We start from the raw sequence: 18877 nt of genomic DNA, 5'->3' as shown, positions 1-18877 counted from the left end.
AGCCATCTTCCTCCTCCAGGCATCATCTTCCTCCAAGAACCCCCATCCTCCTCCAGAACCATCCTCCTCAAAGAACGTCTTCCTCCAGGAACCACCATCCTCATCCAAGAACCATCCTCCTCCTCCAAGATCCCTCCTCCTCCTCCAGCAGCCATTCTCCTCATCCAAGAACCATTCCCCTCCTCGTCCTCCAAGAACCTTCTTCATCTTCCTCTTCCTCCTCCAGGAACCACCATCCTCGTCCACCAAGAACCTTCCTCCTCTTCTTCCTCCAGGAACCACCATCCTCGTCCTCCAAGAACCTTCTTCATCTTCCTCTTCTTCCTCCAGGAACCACCACCCTCATCCTTCAAGAACCTTCCTCCTCTTCGTCTTCTTCCTCCAAGAACCTTCCTCCTCCTCTTTCTCCAGGAACCACCATCCTCATCCTCCAAGAACCTTCTTCCTCCTCCTCTTCCTCTTCCAGGAACCACCATCTTTGTCCTCCAAGAACCTTCCTCTTCTTCCTCCCAAGAACCTTCCTCCTCTTCCTCTTCTTCCTCCAGGAACCACCATCCTCATCCTTCAAGAACCTTCCCCCTCTTCCTCTTCCTCCAGGAACCACAATCCTCCTTCTCCAAGAACCTTCTTCCTCTTCTTCCTCCAGGAACCACCATCCTTGTCCTCCAAGAATCTTCCTCCTCCTCCTCTTCTTCCTCCAGGAACCACCATCCTCCTCCTCTTCCTCCTCCAGGAACCACCATCCTCGTCCTCCTCCTCTTCCTCCTCCAGGAACCTCCATCCTCATCCTCCAAGAACCTTCCTCCTCTTCTTCCTCCAGGAACCACCATCCTCCTCCTCCTCCTCTTCCTCCTCCAGGAACCGCCATCTTCCTCTTCTGAGAACCTTCCTCCTCCTCTAGGAACCACCATCCTCATCCTCCAAGAACCTTCCTCCTCTTCTTCCTCCAGGAACCACCATCCTCATCCTCCAAGAACCTTCCCTCCTCCTCCAGGAACCACCATCCTCCTCCTCCAAGAACCTTCCTCCAGGAACCACCATCCTCGTCCTTCAAGAACCTTCCTCCAGGAACCACCATCCTCCTCCTCCTCCTCCTCCTCCTCCTCCTCCAGGAACCACCATCTTCCTCTTCTGAGAGCCTTCCTCCTCCTCCAGGAACCACCATCCTCCTCCTCCAAGAACCTTCCTCCTCCTCCAGGAACCACCATCCTCCTCCTCCAAGAACCTTCCTCCTCCTCCAGGAACCACCATCCTCCTCCTCCAAGAACCTTCCTCCTCCTCCTCCTGCTGCAGGCCCCGCGCTGACCCCGCTCTCCTCCAGCCCCTCAGCTCCCCTCCAGGCTCACAGGAGCCCCCTCCAGCCCCCCAGGGCCCCCCCAGGGCCCCCCAGCCCCCGGCCTGGGACGAGAAGGGGACCCAAGGTCACTTACCCACCCGAGGTGCTGGCAACTCCCTCCTCGCTCCCAGGCCCGGCCTCAGAGCCTCTCTTCTGCAGGTGGAGGCCAAAACAAACCCAGAACCTGCTCCAGAACCTTCTCCAAAGCTCTAACCTGGCTCAGGGCTCACCTTCCCTCCGTGTCCTGCTCTACCTGGTCACTCATCACTGGAGGAAAGGGAGCAAGGTAAAGAAAAGATTAAAAAAAAAAAAAAAATTATAAAAAAAAATTTAAAATCAGGATTATAAATCTAAAATTTTATTGAGACAAAAAAAAAAAGAAATCAAAACCAAAAAATCCAAAATAAAAACTGGACAGAGCTCGGTATGAAGTTAAAATCCAAACACGAACTTTTACATTTGCACACGGATTTTTGCACAGGAACCCAAACACATGCTCATAAAAAAGGTTTGTACAATGCACGTCGAGATCCCCCCCTGGAGTCACTTAAATAGTTCAGGATTTGGGAAATAAATCTGATTTCAAAAATGAAAAACCCCCGAGGTTCTGGGAAAGCAGCTCCCTCCCAGCCTCGCTCTGGGGAGAAATTGGGACTGACTGGGTTTTTTGCTTGTGCTGCTCTTGGTTCCTCTCCTCCCACACTCCCTCCCTGCTGGCTGGGCAGGAAAACCCAGAGTGGGAAAAAGAACGAGTGGTCAGAAACTCAGGAAATCTCTTTTTTCTTGAGATTTTCCCCCCCACCCCCCCCCCAATTTGGAGAAATAGCACCTTAGAACGGAACAAAAAAGGGTTAAAAAGGCAATAAAAGGGTTAAAATCCATCCCCCCATACAATGCACGCGTCAGGAGTGGCAGTTCTGCTGCAGGACGATACAGATTCACAAAGTTGCATTTTCACAAAGTCTCCCCTGGTCCCCTCCCGCCCCAGCAATTCCCTCCCCTGCTCCCCAAAATCCCCCCTAAAAATCGCTCCAGGCATTTTGGACATTCACAGTTTCAGTGTCTCTGTCCCCAGTTCTGGCACCAATTCTGGCATCTTCTCCCTTTCTCCCTTGGTTTTTTTTTTTAATCCATTGATTTTCTTTGCTGAATTCAGGATTTTTTTAGGAAAAAAAAAAAACGAATTCAGGTTCTTCTTTAAAAAAAAAAAAAAAAACCAAACCCCCAAAAAATGGAAATTATCTGGGAATGTCATCACCAGACCTCATTTCCCTCCTTGATTAAAAGTGATTGAATTGCCCCCAAAATCCCTCCCTTCCTTCCCAAAGGATAACACCAGGAAATAGCCAAAAAAAAGGAAAAAAAAAAAAAAAAAAAAAAAACAAAGGGGGAAAAAAAAAGGAAAAGAAAAGGAAAATAAAAATTGGAATCCAAAGACCTACACACATGCTACGCCTTAAAAATGCAGAGTTAACACTACTGGGAACACGGCTGGGGGCTGTGGGATGGGCTCTGGAGGGGAAGCAGGCTCCATCTGCATTCCCAATCCCAGTCCCAATCCCAGTCCCAGCCCGGCCATCCCGGCCAGTCCTTCATGGAAGGGGCTTTGCTTCCGCTCCCACTGCTCTGAGACCCCTCCCCAGCCCAGGATTCCCACCCCATCCCCCCTGGTTGTCCCTCCCTCCCCCCCTCCCCGATGGAATCTGGAATTCCAGGGGATGCTGCTGGGAATCTGGCCACGGCAGGGAGCAGAGGAGTGCCTGCAGGGCACAGACACCGGGCTGGGGGGGCTCTTCAGGGCACCTCCAAACCCCTCCTTTGCTCACACCCCACACAAGTTCGGATCGTCTTCCCAAAAAAACCCCCAGAGCTGCCGGAGCGGGGCCACCGGGGCTTAGTTCTTGTCCTCTTTCTTGTCATCGTCCTCTGAGGGGTAGGAGTGCCATGTCAACCTCTCCTCGTAGAACGAGATCACCACCTGCGGGCACTTGATGTTGGCTTCCTTGGCAGGCACCAGGTCGGCCTCGTCCGAGTTCTTCCTGCAGGGACAGGACAGGGACTCAGGGAGGGAGCAGCAGGAGAAGGGAATTCCCAGGATGTCCCAGGGAACCCTAACCCTGACCCCTAACCCTGACCCTAAACCCTGACCCTGACCCTCAACCCTGACCCTTGGTGGGCACCAGGTCGGCCTCGTCCGAGTTCTTCCTGTGGGGACAGGAGAGGGACTCAGGGAGGGAGCAGCAGGAATGGGGGAGCAGCAGGAGAAGGGAATTCCCTGGATGTCCCAGGGACCACTAACCCTGACCCCTGACCCTAAACCCTGACCCTGAACCCTGACCCTTGGCGGGCACCAGGTCGGCCTCGTCCGAGTTCTTCCTGCGGGGACAGGACAGGGACTCAGGGAAGCAGCAGGAATGGGGGAGCAGCAGGAGAAGGGAATTCCCTGGATGTCCCAGGGACCACTAACCCTGACCCCTAACCTTGACCTCTGACCCTGACCCTTGGTGGGCACCAGGTCGGCCTCGTCCGAGTTCTTCTTGGTGTGTGAGAGGAAAGGGAAGTCAGGGAGGAGAGAAAAGAAGGAATGGGAAAAATCAGGGACCAGAAGGGGATTCCTGAGGGGCTCAGGATGTCCCCACACCCCTAACCCCAAACCCTGAACCCCAAACTTAAACCCTGACCCCCCCCAGGGATCAGAGCTGGATGTCCCCTCCTGTGCAGATCCAGAAGGTCCCTCCTGATCCCTCTCCTCTCCAGGACCAACATTCCCACTCCCTCAGCCCGCCCCCAGAGCTCCAAACCCTTCCCTGGCCACGCTCCAGCCTCTCTTTCCAGAAGTGGGCAGGGCACAGAGGGACAATCCCTGATCCCACACAGTTCCTGATCTGCTGGACCCACTGGGATGATCCCCCTGGGAATCAGGGGGAGGTGGCAGCCCCCTGGAGCCCTCACCACTTCATCAGGAACATCAGCTCCCCCGCTGGAATCCGTGGCTCCGATGATCCGCTCCGGCTCGAAGCCTCGGGCGAAGCCTCGCGGTTTCTCCGACTGGGAAAAGGGGAAGAAAAAAGGGAGAAAATTCCATTTGTGAATTCCCAGAGCGACATTCCCGGCTCGGGGACGGGCAGGGAGGATCGGGCTGGGATTCCAAGGATGTGGGGATGTTTCCAGGGCTCCAGGGGAGCTGGGAATGCTCAGGTGGGGAAGGGAAGGATCCAGGGAGAGCTGGAGAGGGACTGGGATAAGGGATGGAGGGACAGGACACAGGGAACTGACTGGGAACTGACTGGGATCAGACTGGGACACTCGCCAAGCCAAGCTCAGCCATCCCCTCCTTCCTCCTTCCCCCAACCCTCCAGCCTCCCATTCCTCAAAAAAACCCCTTGGAATGGCTTTTCCAGGGCTTTTCCTTGGAATCCTTTTTCCAGGAGCCCGCTCCAGCCTCACCTCTTCCTTCTTTTTCTTTGGTTTGCTCTCCTCCCCTTTGTCCTCCGTGTCTGACTCGGCCTTGCGCTTGCTGCCCTCGGACTTCTCGCTCTCGTGGGCGGTTTTCTGGGATTGCAGGAATTCCGCGATCAGATCCGGGCAATCCAGGTTCTCCTCGGGCTCCCAGGTGTTGTCCTCGCTGCCAGCAAACACAAATCCCTCATTTCTCCCCGTTTTCCCAGCCGGGAAAATCCCGGATGTGGCACCGCCGGGATGCGGGGTTTGGGATGTTTGGAGTGATCCAGGTGGGAATGCCGGACCCAATTCCCACATCCCGAGCTCCCCATGGACAATCCCCTGGCTGGATCTGGGATGTTTATCCACCTCTTCAGCCCAGAGTTTTTCTCAGCTTCCACAGCTGTTCAGGGAATCAAAAATTCCCAAAAATCCATCCAGTGCTGGCTGGGAAAACTCTGGATTCAGAGCCTGGAGGAAAGGGAGGAAATTCCCTTCTCAGGAGAGAATTCCTGGGATCCCACACTGGGACTGAGGGGGGAAATCCCTCCAGGATCTGTTTCCAGCTTGGAATGGGATTTCCCACCCTGGCACACTGGGATTCTCCAGGACTTTCTCTCCCTTTCTGCTTTTCATGGGAAATCCTTGGGAACACTGGCATTTTCCTTGGGAACACTGGCATTTTCCAGGAATTTCTCTCCCTGCTCTCCCTGGGATGGGCAATCCTTGGGAACCACATGATTTCTGTGGGAACACTGGGATTTTTCTTGGGAACACTGGCATTTTCCAGAACACTGGGATTTTCCTTGGGAACACTGGGATTTTCCAGGAGTTTTTCTCCTGTCTCTCCTTGGGATGGGCAATCCCTGGGAGCAGCAGGATTTTTGTGGGAACACCGGGATTTTCCATGATTTTCTCTCCCTGCTCTCCCTGGGATGGGCAATCCTTGGGAGCAACATGATTTTTGTGGGAACACTGGCACTTCCCTTGGGAACACCGGCATTTCCCTTGGGAACACCGGGATTTTCCTTGGGAACACCGGGATTTTCCAGAACACCGGGATTTTCCTTGGGAACACCGGGATTTCCCAGCATTTTTTCTCCCCGCTCTCTCTGGAGTGGGAAATCCTTCGAACAACACGGTTTTTGTGGGAACGCCGTGATTTTCCTTGGGAACACCGTGATTTTCCAGAACACTGGCATTTCCCTTGGGAACACTGGGATTTTCCAGAACACTGGGATTTCCCTTGGGAACACCAGGATTTTCCAGAACACCGGGATTTCCCTTGGGAACACCGGGATTTCCCTTGGGAACGCCGTGATTTCCCTTGGGAACGCCGGGATTTTCCAGAACACTGGGATTTCCCTTGGGAACACTGGCATTTTCCTTGGGAACGCCGTGATTTCCCTTGGGAACGCCGGGATTTTCCAGAACACCATGATTTCCCTTGGGAGCACCGGGATTTCCCTTGGGAACGCCGTGATTTCCCTTGGGAACGCCGGGATTTCCCTTGGGAACGCCGGGATCCTCCCCTCCTCCTGCCCCCCCAGCCCGTGGATCCCTGGGGATGACTCACTCGGAGAAGCCCTTCCACTTGAGCAGGTATTCCACCTTGCCCTTGACCACGCGCCGGTCCAGCACCTTCTCCACCACGTACTCCTCCTCCTCCTCCTCCAGCACCTCCTCCACCTTTTTCTTGTTCTGCTTTTTTCCCATTGTGCTGGCCAGCTTCTCCGCTTTCCCGGGCTGCTGCGGGGGGCAAATCCCGGGATGGGGGGGTCAGCGGGGTGCTGGGAATGCTGGGATGCACCGCCTGGGATCGGGCTCCCCTCCCAGCAGGGAATTCCTGGATCCCGCGCTGGGACCGAGGGGGAAATCCCTCCGGGACCTGTCTCCAGCTTGGAATGGCATTTCCCACCCTGGGATTTTCGGGGATATTCTCTCCCTGCTCTGCGGGAGCTCCTTGGGAACAGATTTCCTTGGGAACGCTGGGATTTCCTTGGGAATACTGGCATTTCCCCTGGGAACACTGAGATTTTCCCCTGGGAACACTGAGATTTTCCCCTGGGAACACTGAGATTTCCTTGGGAATACTGAGATTTCCTTGGGAACGCTGGCATTTTCCCCTGGGAACACTGGCATTTTCCCCTGGGAACACTGAGATTTTCCCCTGGGAACACTGGGATTTCCCCTGGGAACACTGGCATTTCCCCTGGGAATACTGAGATTTTCCCCTGGGAACACTGGGATTTTCCCCTGGGAACACTGGGATTTTCCCCTGGGAACACTGGGATTTTCCCCTGGGAACACTGGGATTTTCCCCTGGGAACACTGGGATTTCCTTGGGAATACTGGCATTTCCCCTGGGAATACTGAGATTTTCCCTGGGAACACTGGGATTTTCCCCTGGGAACACTGGGATTTTTCCCTGGGAACACTGGGATTTTCCCCTGGGAACACTGGGATTTTCCCCTGGGAACACTGGGATTTTCCCCTGGGAACACTGGCATTTCCCCTGGGAATACTGGGATTTTCCTTGGGAACACTGGGATTTTTCCACCCAGGTTCTTCTCTCCCTGCCCTGCTGGAGCTCCTCAGAAACTCTGGGATTTTCCTTGGGAACACGGGGATATTCCCACCAGAGACGGGGAAAAAAGCTGGGATTGGGGCAGGAATCCAGGTGGGAATTCCCAGAGCAATCCCGCTGGAGTGACACCAGGATTCTGACACAGAGATTTGGATTTTTGCTTTCCCCACTCTTCAATTTCAGTAATCCCATACAAAAATTTTTTTTTTTCCTAAAAGCTGCTCTGGGTTTTTTTTTTTTTTTTTTCCCAGCCTTTCCCAAATTTTTCCAGCTCATTCCTGAACTCCCAGAGCTGCCCTTCAGCCCTTGGGAAAAGTGGGATAATTCCCTCCAGGGATTTCTCTCCCTGCCTTGGCTGGGATGGAAATCCTGGGGAAAAGTGGGATTTCTGTGAACTCCAGGGGTTCACACGGACTCAGATCCCAGCAGCTGTTAATCCCAACTAATCCCAGGTCACACTCCCAGATCCCGACCTCTCCATGGTCATTCCCTTGCTGGACCATGGATGCTCTGGGATGTTTATCCAGCTCTTCATCCCACAGCTGCTCAGGGAATCAAAAATTCCTGGAATTCCATCCAGTGCTGGCTGGGAAAACTCGGGATTTGGAGCTGGGAATATTCTGGATTCAGAGCCAGGAAATCCCTGGATTCCGAGCTGGGAAAAGCCTGGATTCTGAACATTTTGGGATCCATTTCTCCCAGATTCCAATTTCCAAGGGCTGCATTCCGAGCCCATTCCCAGGTGGTTCTTTGGGCATTTCCCAGCGGCTGGAGCAGCCCCAGAGCTGAATTCCGTGGATTCCAGGAGCCCGACCCTCCCCTCTCAATTTCCGGAGGAATTTGGGGATTTATCCCTATTCTTTTCCCACAATTCAAGCCTCTTGCACAGCCAATCCCAGAGTTATCCCACCAGAATCCCAATTTTTATGCTGGGATCCCTCAGTTTTACAGGAACGCATGGAGCTGCTCCCAAACCCATCCCGGGCATCCCAGGGGGAATTCCCTTTTTCTCACCCCCAAAATCTCCTTTTCTCCCCCCCAAAATTCCCCCACGGGGAAGATCCCCGGGATAACCCCGGCTCTAAATCCGCTTTTCCCTGGGAAAACCTTCCCCAGCTCCTTCTCCAGACACACACAAACCCGCCGGGGTCCCAAAACCGCTTCCCAGCTCCCCAAAATCCCGCAGATTTCCCCCAAAGCAGCTCCTCCTCCCCTCCCAGCACATTCCCGACCCCAGCTCCGCCCCGAATTCCCGGATTCCCCTCCCCAGCCCGGATTCCCGGGATTTTTCCCGTTTCCCGCCAAAAGCCGCCGCTCGTCCCTCCCCGGTCCCGCTTCCCACCGAGACCCCTGCCCGCATCCCACGCCCCCCAAAATCACACCTTTCCCCTCAAAAATCCCCTTTTTCCTCCACTAATCCCAGGTTTTTCCCTCACAAATCCCACTTTTTCCCTCACAAATCCCACTTTTTCCTCCACTAATCCCAGGTTTTTCCCTCACGAATCCCACTTTTCCCCTCACAAATCCCACTTCTTCCCTCACAAATCCCACTTCTTCCCTCACAAATCCCACTTCTTCCCTCACAAATCCCACTTTCCCCTCAAAAATCCCCTTTTTCCTCCACTAATCCCAGGTTTTTCCCTCACAAATGCCACTTTTCCCCTCACAGACGCCAGGTTTTCCTCGTCAAAAATCCCACTTTTCCCTCACAAATCCCACTTTTTCCCTCACAAATCCCACTTTTTCCCTCACAAATCCCACCTTTTCCCTCACAAATCCCACTTTTTCCCTCACAAATGCCAGGTTTTCCTCCTCAAAAATCCCACTTTTCCCTCACAAATCCCACTTTTTCCCTCACAAATCCCACTTTTTCCTCCTCAAAAATCCCACTTTTTCCTCCTCAAAAATCCCACTTTTCCCTCACAAATCCCACTTTCCCCTCAAAAATTGCCCTTTTTCCTCCACTAATCCCAGGTTTTTCCCTCACAAATCTCACTTTTTCCCTCACAAATCCTACTTTTTCACTCACAAATCCCACTATTTCCCTCACAAATGCCAGGTTTTCCTCCTCAAAAATCCCACTTTTCCCTCACAAATCCCACTTTTTCCCTCACAAATCCCACTTTTTCCCTCACAAATCCCACTTTTTCCCTCACAAATCCCACTTTTTCCCTCACAAATCCCACTTTTTCCCTCACAAATCCCACTTTTCCCTCACAAATCCCAGGTTTTCCTCCTCAAAAATCCTACTTTTCCCTCACAAATCCCACTTTTTCCCTCAAAAATCCCACTTTTTCCTCCACTAATCTCAGTTTTTTCCCCTCATAATCCCACTTTTCTCCTCAGAATTCCCCTTTTCCCTCACAAATGCCAGGTTTTCTCTCACAACTGCCACTTTCCTCCTCACAAATCCCAGATTTCCCTCACAAATTCCCTTTTCCTGCACTAATCCCAGTTTTTTCCCTCACAATCCCACTTTCCCCTCACAAATCCCACTTTCCCCTTACAAATCCCAATTTTTCTCCCTGCCAAATGCTACTTTTCCCCTCACAAATCCCACCTTTTTTCCCCTCAGAAATTGCCCTTTTTCCTCCACAACTCCCAGTTTTTTCCCTCACAAATCAAAACCCTTCGCTGACCCCTTCCCCATCACCCAGAATCCCTCCCTGCACTGACCCCAGCCTCAAATCCATCCCCAAATCCCTCCCTGCACTGACCCCAGCCCCAAATCCCTCCCTGAACTGACCCCAGCCCCAAATCCATCCCTGCACTGACCCCAGCCCCAAATCCATCCCTGCACTGACCCCAGCCCCAAATCCATCCCCAAATCCATCCCTGCACTGACCCCAGCCCCAAATCCATCCCTGCACTGACCCCAGCCCCAAATCCAGCCCCAAATCCAACCGTGCACTGACCCCAGCCCCAAATCCCTCCCTGCACTGACCCCAGCCCCAAATCCATCCCCAAATCCATCCCTGCACTGACCCCAGCCCCAAATCCATCCCCAAATCCCTCCCTGCACTGACCCCAGCCCCAAATCCATCCCTGCACTGACCCCAGCCCCAAATCCATCCCCAAATCCCTCCCTGCACTGACCCCAGCCCCAAATCCATCCCTGCACTGACCCCATCCCCAAATCCATCCCTGCATTGACCCCAGCCCCAAATCCATCCCTACACTGACCCCATCCCCCTCTCCCCCCACACCTCCCCGCCCCCAAACCCCCCCTCACTCCTCTCCCAGCCCCCCTCTCCCCTCCCCCATCCTCTCCCCTCCCCCCACGGCCGCCCCGCCTCCCCTACCCCCCTCACCACCGACCCCCCCACCCCACGCCGCCAGTCGCCGCCGCGCCCCCCCCCCGCGGCCGGTGGCGGTTCTCCGCTGACCTTGCACAGCCCCACCGCCGGTGTCCGAGGGAAGGGGCGCGGGGGGCGCGCTCGGGGGTCGGGGGGGGCCCGGGCCTGGCCGCGCTCCGTCCGCCGCCCTGAACAAAAGAGCCCGGCCAGCGCCGCTGCCCGCCGCGCGCACCGCGCCTGCGCCGCGCCCGCGCGGGGCACACCGGGAGGTGTAGTCCGCGCCGCCGCAGAGCCGCAGTGCGTTCCGTTGTGGTGCGCGGGGTGTGACGGGAGATGTAGTCCGTGGTAAACGGTGGCGCTGCGTGCGCGCGAGGCGTGATGGGAGGTGTAGTCCGCCGCGCTCTCGCGGGGCTTGATGGGAGGTGTAGTCCGGGAATGGTCAGGACGCTCCGTTCTGCCCGTTGTTAATTAACTAATTAGAGTAATTAACGGTGAGAAAGTCTTTGAGTTCAAGCCGTGACCCAAAAGCGCCTTTTTCCCTCAGGTCAGAGCCCTGAGTGCCACCTCCTGGCCGTGCCCAACCCCTGCCAGCACCCAGGGAAGGTCCCGTTTATGGGCTCCATAAATAATCTTATTTAGGAAATCTTGGAATCGCTCAGGCCGGAAAAGGTCTCGGAGATCGCCAAGTCCAACCATCCCTTTGGGGATGGGGACTCCAGCATCGCCCTGGGCAGCTGTGCCAGTGCTGTATCCCCATTTCCACAGAGAAATTCCTGCTGAGGCCATTCCCTTTCCTCCTGTCCCCATCCCCTGGAAGCAGAGCCTGACCGCCACGGCTGCCCCGTCTGCCAGGGACTTGTGGAGAGCCAGAAGGTCCCTCCTGATCTCTCTTTTCTCCAGGATAAACATTCCCAGCTCGGTCAGGCGCTCCAGCCCCTCCTCGTCCCGAGGCAGGGGTGGCACCCGGGACCACAGGAGGGTCCTGACTACAACTCCCAGAATGCCCCGCACCGGAAGTTCCGGTACCGCCCATGCCATAAAACCGCGCGCGGCCGCCGCCGCTTAAAGGGGCCGCGGGCGGTGCGAGGTGAGGGGGCCCTGAGGGGAGGGCGCAGATTCGGGGGGTCCCCGGGTCCCCTCGGGGGCTCCCGGTGTCCCCGAAGCCCCGGGAGGAGGCGGCGGCGCGGGGCTGGGCCTCACTCCCGCTCCGCGGCCTCTCCCGGCGGGGCCGGCGCGGGGCTGGGCCTCACCCCCGGTCCGCGGCCTCTCCCCGCGGGGCTGGGCCTACCCCCGGTCCGCGGCTCCGGTCCCCGTCCCGAGGATTCCCCACCAGCCCCGGAATTCCCCCGCGGCGCCTGCCAGGAGAAGGAAGAACTGGGGTTCGTTCCCGTTTTCCCGGCTTTTCCCGGGGATTTGGGGCTCCCGGTCCGCGGCCTCTCCCGGTTTGGGGCCGGGCCCGGTTCCGGGCCCTGTCCCGAGGAATCTTTGCCTTCCCTGGGAAGGAGAAAGAGCCCCGGGAGTTCCCCCGCGGTGTTCTCCAAGCGTGGGAAGGGAACATTTGGGATTCATCCCCGTTTTCCCGGCTTTTCCTGGGGTTTTGGGACTCGTCGTGGTGCGGGAGGGGGGAGTGGGCTGGGATGAGGAATCCTCTCCTTCCCTGGAAGGCAAAAGATCCTGAAAAAAATCCTGAAAAAAACAATTTCCAGTGTTCTGGCGTGTCCAAGGAAAATAGGGGATAAATGGGGTTTATGAGCATCCTCGGGGATTCCCCCACCGCAGGGAAAATCGGGAATAACCGGGGTTCATTCCCAGTTTTTCTGGCTCTGGAGGGTTTTCCAGGGGTGGGAATGAGGATTCCTGCTGTTCCAGAGAGTTGGGAAAGGTGTTCAGGGATGGATCGGGATGAAAGGTAAGGAGCCCGAGATAACAATGAGTGCTTTCCTTGGCAGGAATTTCCCTGGAAATGAGGAATTTGCCTGGAATTCTCTCCTTGAACCCCAGTCTCGGGCAGGTGAGAGGCAGCAGAGCCCTGGAAAATCCCGAATCTGAGGAAAACAACCCCAAACTAGGAATCCCAGAGCGCCTTAAATTGAGCAGATTTAATCCCCAGATTCCAGGGATTTCCAGTATTCCCAAAAACTGCAGGATCCCGGAATTCTGGGGGATGCAGAATCCGTGGAAAACCCACAGAAAGGATTTCTCTAAATCCCTTTTTTCTTTTATTATTCCCAGATGTTTCCTGCTGGGCTCTGGCTCTAGGATGTTGGAGAACCGGGAGGAAGTGAGGAGCAGTCCTGGCTTATCCCCTGATCCCTGAGTCCGGGGACAGCTGGGAATGGGAATGTCTGGGAAACTGGGAATGGGAATGGGAATGTCTGGAAAACTGGGAATGGGAATGGGAATGTCTGGAAAACTGGGGATGGGAACGTCTGGAAAAGCAAGAATGGGAATGGGAATGTCTGGAGAAGCAGGGAATGGGAATGGGAATGTCTGGAGGTGTCTGTGCCATTCCCAGGAAGCTGGGAAAGCAGGGATGGGGTGGATCCCTGATCCCAGTCCCATCCCAGGGAATGCCAGGAGAGCAGGCCCAGGTGGATCCCTGATCCTGGTCCCATCCCAGGGAAGCAGGAATGGGGTGGATCCCTGATCCCAGAGCCTTGTATCCCATCCCAGGGAAGCAGGGGTGGGTGGATCCCTGATCCCAATCCCATCCCAGGGAATCCCAGGAGAGCAGGCCCGGGTGGATCCCTGATCCCAGAGCCCTGTATCCCGTCCCAGGGGAGCAGGCCCAGGTGGATCCCTGATCCCAATCCCATCTCAGGAGAGCAGGCCCAGGTGGATCCCTGATCCCAGAGCCCTGTATCCCATCCCAGGGAAGCAGGCCCGGGTGGATCCCTGATCCCAGAGCCCTGTATCCCATTCCAGGGAATCAGGGCCATGTGGATCCCTGATCCCAATCCCATCCCAGGACAGCAGGCCTAGGTGGATCCCTGATCCCATTCCAGGGGAGCAGTATCAGGGTGGATCCCTGATCCCAGAGCCCTGTATCCCATCCCAGGGAAGCAGGGCTGGGTGGATCCCTGATCCCATTCCAGGGAAGCAGTATCGGGGTGGATCCCTGATCCCAGAGCCCTGTATCCCATCCCAGGGAAGCAGGGGTGGGTGGATCCCTGATCCCAGTCCTATTCCAGGGAATCAGGCCCGGGTGGATCCCTGATCCCAGAGCCCTGTATCCCATCCCAGGGGAGCAGGCCCGGGTGGATCCCTGATCCCAGAGCCCTGTATCCCATCCCAGGAGAGCAGGCCCAGGTGGATCCCTGATCCCAGAGCCCTGGTACCATCCCAGGGGAGCAGGCCTGGGTGGATCCCTGATCCCGGTCCCGGTTCCCCGCAGGAGCTGACCACGGTGCGGGTGCAGGATCCGCGCGTGCAGAACGAGGGCTCCTGGAATTCCTACGTGGATTACAAGATCTTCCTGCACGTGAGCTGGGAGCCGGGGTCGGGATGAGCCCCGGGAGAGGCTCTGGGGTTATCCCGAGGGAATGGGGTTGGGATGAGCCCCGGGACAGGAGAGGCTCTGGGGTTATCCCGAGGGAATGGGGTCGGGATGAGCCCTGGGACAGGAGAGGCTCTGGGGTTATCCCGAGGGAATGGGGTCGGGATGAGCCCTGGGACAGGCTTTGGGGTGAGGTTATCCTCAGCCACGGAGGGGAATCCTCGGGATCCTGTCCTGGGTTGGCTCCCGGATCCGGCATCAAGGGGACCCGCTGGGACTGGGATCCTGCTCCTTGATCCCATGGAGAATTCCCATCCTGGATCCTCTGTCCAGGCCTGATCCAGCCCCTAGATCCCATGGATAATTCCCAGGGATCAATCCCAGGGATCATTCCCATCCTGGATCCCTCAGCCCTCAATTCCCAGGGACCCCTCCCAGTGATCCCTCCCAGTGATCCCTCCCAGGGATCATTCCCAGGGTCAATTCCCAGTGATCTCTCAGGGATCTCTCCCAGGGATCTCTCCCAGGGATCATTCTCAGTGATCCCTCCCAGGGATCATTCTCAGGGACGATTCCCAGTGATCCCTCCCAGGGACGATTCCCAGTGATCCCTCTCAGGGATCATTCCCAGGGACGATTCCCAGTGATCCCTCAGGGATCTCTCCCAGTGATCCCTCCCAGGCATCCCTGAGGGATCATTCCCAGTGATCCCTCCCAGTGATCCCCCTCAGGGATCTCTCCCAGGGCTTCTTCCAAGCGCTCTCTCCCAGGGATCCCTCAGGGATCTCTCCCAGGGATCTCTCCCAGGGATCATTCCCAGTGATCCCTCAGGGATCTCTCCCAGGGCTTCCTCCGAGCACTCTCTCCCAGGGATCCCTCAGTGATCATTCTCAGGGATCTCTCCCAGTGATCCCTCCCGGTGATCTCGCCCAGGGCTCCCTCCCAGGGCTCACTGAGGGATCATTCCCAGTGATCCCTCCCAGTGATCCCTCAGGGCTCCCTCCCAGGGCTCCCTCCCAGGGCTCTCTCCCCGGGCTCCCTGCGGGATCATTCCCAGGGATCCCCAGCGATCCCCAGGGATCCCCAGCGATCCCCAGGGATCCCTGTGTCCCGGTGCTTTCCCCAGACCAACAGCAAGGCCTTCACCGCCAAGACCTCGTGCGTGCGGCGCCGCTACCGCGAGTTCGTGTGGCTGCGGCGGCAGCTGCAGAGGAACGCCGGCCTGGTGTAAGGGCTCAGGGCTCAGGGTCAGGGCCGCGGGGGTCCCGCCCCGCTGCCGGGCTCCGGGGTCCCGCCGGGCCCGTGCCAAAGATCCCCCCGGTTCCTGCAGGCCGGTGCCCGAGCTGCCGGGGAGGTCGGCGTTCTTCGTGGGGAGCACGGACGAGTTCATCGAGCGGCGCCGGCAGGGGCTGCAGCACTTCCTGGAGAGGTGGGGGGCTTCGGGGCGGTGGGGGGTTGGGGTTGGGATTTGGGATCTTTGGGATTATTTGGGATTGGGGAAATTTGGGCTTTAGGGGATGGGATTTGGGGCTGGCCGTTGGGATTCGGGAAGGGCTGAGGGGAGGGTGCAGTGCCCAGGGGTGGCCAGCAGGTGGCAGCAGGGAGGGCTGGGTGGCCCTGGTGACCGTCCCTGGTGTCCCCACGGTGTCCCTGCTGTCCCCCTGCTGTCCCCCTGCTGTTCCCCGGTGTCCCTGCTGTCCCTCTGCTGTCCCCCTGCTGTCCCTCTGCTGTCCCCCGGTGTCCCTGCTGTCCCTCCTGTCCCTCTGCTGTCCCTGCTGTCCCCCTGCTGTCCTCCCGGTGTCCCTGCTGTCCCCCTGCTGTCCCCCTGGTGTCCCTGCTGTCCCCCTGCTGTCCCTCTGCTGTCCCCCTGCTGGCCCCTGCTGTCCCTCCTGTCCTACTTCTTTCCCCCTGGTGTCCCTGCTGTCCCCCTGCTGTCCCTCCTGTCCCCCTGGTGTCCCTCCTGTCCCACTTCTGTCCCCCTGGTGTCCCTGCTGTCCTTGCTGCCTTTGTGCCCAGGGTGGGAGGGGACAGCAGAGGTGTCCCCGTCCCTGTGTGCCCAAGGTGGGAGGTGACCCATCCCTGCAGGTGGGAGGTGCCCCAGGTGTCAGGTGCCAGCAGAGGTGACCTGTCCCTGTGGTGGGAGGTGCCCCAGGTGTCCAGTGCCAGCAGAGGTGTCCCTGTCCCTGTGTGCCCAGGGTGGGAGGTGACAAGGTGCCAGCAGAGGTGACCCGTCCCTGTGGTGGGAGGTGCCCCGGTGTGCGGTGCCAGCAGAGGTGACCCGTGGCTGTGGCTGTGTCCCCAGGGTGGTGCAGAGCGCCGTGCTGCTGTCCGACAGCCGCCTGCACCTGTTCCTGCAGAGCCAGCTGCCCGTGCCCGCCATCGAGGCCTGCGTGCAGGGCCGGGGCCCGCACTCGGTCACCGAGGCCATCCTGCACTACGCCATGGCCGGCCGCGCCTGGGGACAGCGCGGGGACAGCGCGGGGCTGGGACCGGCCAGGTGGGGGCAGGGACCGGGAGGGACCGGCCAGGGCAGGGGAGGGACCGGCCAGGGCAGGGGAGGGACCGGGAGGGACCGGCCAGGGCAGGGGAGGGACCGGGAGGGACCGGCCAGGGCAGGGGAGGGACGGGGAGGGACCAGCCAGGTGAGGGCAGGGACCAGGAGGGCAGGGAAGGGACCAGCCAGGTGCAGGGAGGGACCAGCCAGGTGCGGGGAGGGACCAGCCAGGTGCAGGGAGGGACCAGCCAGGTGAGGGCAGGTATGGGGAGGGACCAGCCAGGTGAGGGCAGGGACCAGGAGGGACCAGCCAGGTGAGGGCAGGGACCAGCCAGGTGCGGGGAGGGGCTGCTCCAGGCTGGACACGGGACACGGGGAGCAGCCCAGGACAGCCCTGGGACCCCGGTGTGGATCCTGGGACAGCTCCAGGACCTCCCAGGGCATTCCCAGCTCCTCCCTGTGGATCCCAGGGCATTCCCAGCTCCTCCCTGTGGATCCCAGGGCATTCCCAGCTCCTCCTGTGGATCCCAGGGCGTTCCCAGCTCCTCCCTGTGGATCCCGGGGCATTCCCAGCTCCTCCCTGTGGATCCCGGGGCATTCCCAGCTCCTCCCTGTGGATCCCAGGGCATTCCCAGCTCCTCCCTGTGGATCCCAGGGCGTTCCCAGCTCCTCCCTGTGGATCCCAGGGCGTTCCCAGCTCCTCCCTGTGGATCCCAGGGCAGAGGAGCCCAGGCCAGGGGCTGGAGTGTCCCTGGGATGGGAACATCCATCCCCCTTTTCCAGCTGGGATGGAGCTGCTGGGGCGGAGCTGTGCCCAGGAATTCCCGACATTCCCTGGCTCCTTTTCCTGCTCTGTTTTCCAGCTGTGCCAGCCTGGGCAGTGCCCAGGGCTCCCTGGAGAGTTTCCCCTACTGGAGTGACTTTGGCATGGACGAGGCACGGCCGGAGAGCCCGGAGCGTCCGGCCGGACACGGAGTGACCCCTCTGGACAGCCCGGAATTCCCAGCTGGACACGGAGTGACCCCTCTGGACAGCCCGGAATTCCCAGCTGGACACGGAGTGACCCCTCTGGACAGCCCAGAATTCCCAGCTGGACACTGAGTGACCCTTCTGGACAGCCCAGAATTCCCAGCTGGACACCCAGTGACCCCTCTGGACAGCCCAGAATTCCCAGCTGGACACGGAGTGATCCCTCTGGGCAGCCCAGAATTCCCAGCTGGACACTGAGTGACCCCTAAGGAGAGCCTGGGATTCCCAGAATTCCCAGCTGGACACGGAGTGACCCCTCTGGCCCCCCCAGGCCCCGCAGCCCTCGCTGGGAGAGGGATCAGCGCGGAGCCGCTGGGATGGCCACACTGGGAGCACTGGGAGCACTGGGAGCACTGGGAGCACTGGGAGCACTGGGAGCACTGGGAATGCGGCCCCAGCCGTGGCCGAGCTCTTCCCCAGCACATTCCCGATATTCCCTGAAATTCCCAGCAGTGTTTTCCTCACTCTGCTCCTGCTCAGATCCCTCTGGAATTCCCAAACCGGGCTCAGATCCCTCTGGAATTCCCAAACCGGGCTCAGATCCCTCTGGAATTCCCAAACCGGGCTCAGATCCCTCTGGAATTCCCAAACTGGGCTGAGATCCCTCTGGAATCCCCAGACTGGGCTCAGATCCCTCTGGAATCCCCAGACCGGGCTCAGATCCCTCTGGAATTCCCAGACTGGGCTCAGATCCCTCTGGAATCCCCAGACTGGGCTCAGATCCCTCTGGAATCCCCAAACTGGGACAATGGGAGCCGAGCTTCCCGCCGGGAGAAGGGAGGGACGGGGCTGGAGTTTGTGTCCCTTTCCCTCTGGGGCTGTTCCAGGGATTTTTGGGAGAGCAGGAGCAGCCCGGCTGGTTTTGGTGTCCTCCCCCTCCCTCAGCACGTGGTGTGGGCAGGAAATAAAAATTAAAAAAAATAAAAATAAACGGATAAAATTCGGATGGAAGTGGAGGAGGAGATTTTCCAGGTTCTGCCGGGCTCGGGGGTGGGGGAGGCGCCGGGAATTTCGGGATTTGGGAATTTGGGAATTCCCTGCCCCCAGCCAGGGCTCGGGGTGGGTCCTGGGGAGGTTTTGGCTCCAGGGAAAGCCCGGGAATGTTGGGAATCCCTCGGGAGCAGCGGGAGGAGTTCAGGGCCCCGAGCGCGGCTGTGATTGGCTGGTCCCCTCATTAATATTCATAAGTCGGTAATAT

General features: G+C 58.1%; 2 protein-coding genes across 3 annotated transcripts; one reads left to right on the top strand and one right to left on the bottom strand.

Annotated features, from left to right (window-relative positions):
- Positions 1-1678: 1678 nt before the first annotated feature.
- CBX1 (chromobox 1) lies at positions 1679-10876 on the bottom strand. Its single transcript, XM_059869408.1, is given in 6 exon segments — positions 1679-3375; positions 4289-4314; positions 4316-4384; positions 4784-4961; positions 6354-6526; positions 10751-10876. Coding segments are annotated over 5 exon segments (558 nt in total). The 5' UTR covers positions 6494-6526; positions 10751-10876; the 3' UTR covers positions 1679-3230.
- Positions 10877-11667: 791 nt separating this feature from the next.
- Positions 11668-18622, top strand: SNX11 (sorting nexin 11). 2 transcript variants are annotated; one of them, XM_059869337.1, is made up of 8 exons: positions 11668-11747; positions 12610-12671; positions 12893-12941; positions 14055-14141; positions 15283-15383; positions 15487-15585; positions 16459-16653; positions 17514-18622. In XM_059869337.1, exons 3-8 carry the CDS (start codon positions 12921-12923, stop codon positions 17749-17751), a joined length of 741 nt encoding a protein of 246 aa, XP_059725320.1. In that variant the 5' UTR covers positions 11668-11747; positions 12610-12671; positions 12893-12920; the 3' UTR covers positions 17752-18622. The 2 variants fall into 2 exon arrangements, with proteins under 2 accessions (XP_059725320.1, XP_059725319.1); XM_059869336.1 differs by lacking the exon at positions 11668-11747 and adding an exon at positions 11754-12039.
- The last annotated feature ends 255 nt before the right edge of the window (positions 18623-18877 follow it).

Source organism: Haemorhous mexicanus, chromosome 28 (genome assembly GCF_027477595.1).
Source record: "Haemorhous mexicanus isolate bHaeMex1 chromosome 28, bHaeMex1.pri, whole genome shotgun sequence".
Taxonomy (NCBI): Eukaryota; Metazoa; Chordata; class Aves; order Passeriformes; family Fringillidae; genus Haemorhous; species Haemorhous mexicanus.
The sequence above is the reverse complement of the archived record's forward strand: the minus strand, read 5'-3'. Positions and strand labels throughout refer to the sequence as shown.

Bases quoted from the DNA above. Each gene is read 5' to 3' on its own strand.
- SNX11 (XM_059869337.1), top strand. From the start codon at position 12,921: ATGTTGGAGAACCGGGAGGAA. The intron at 15,384-15,486 runs GTAAGGGCTCAG...CGGTTCCTGCAG, and splicing joins CAGAGGAACGCCGGCCTGGT to GCCGGTGCCCGAGCTGCCGG. The intron at 15,586-16,458 runs GTGGGGGGCTTC...CTGTGTCCCCAG, and splicing joins CTGCAGCACTTCCTGGAGAG to GGTGGTGCAGAGCGCCGTGC.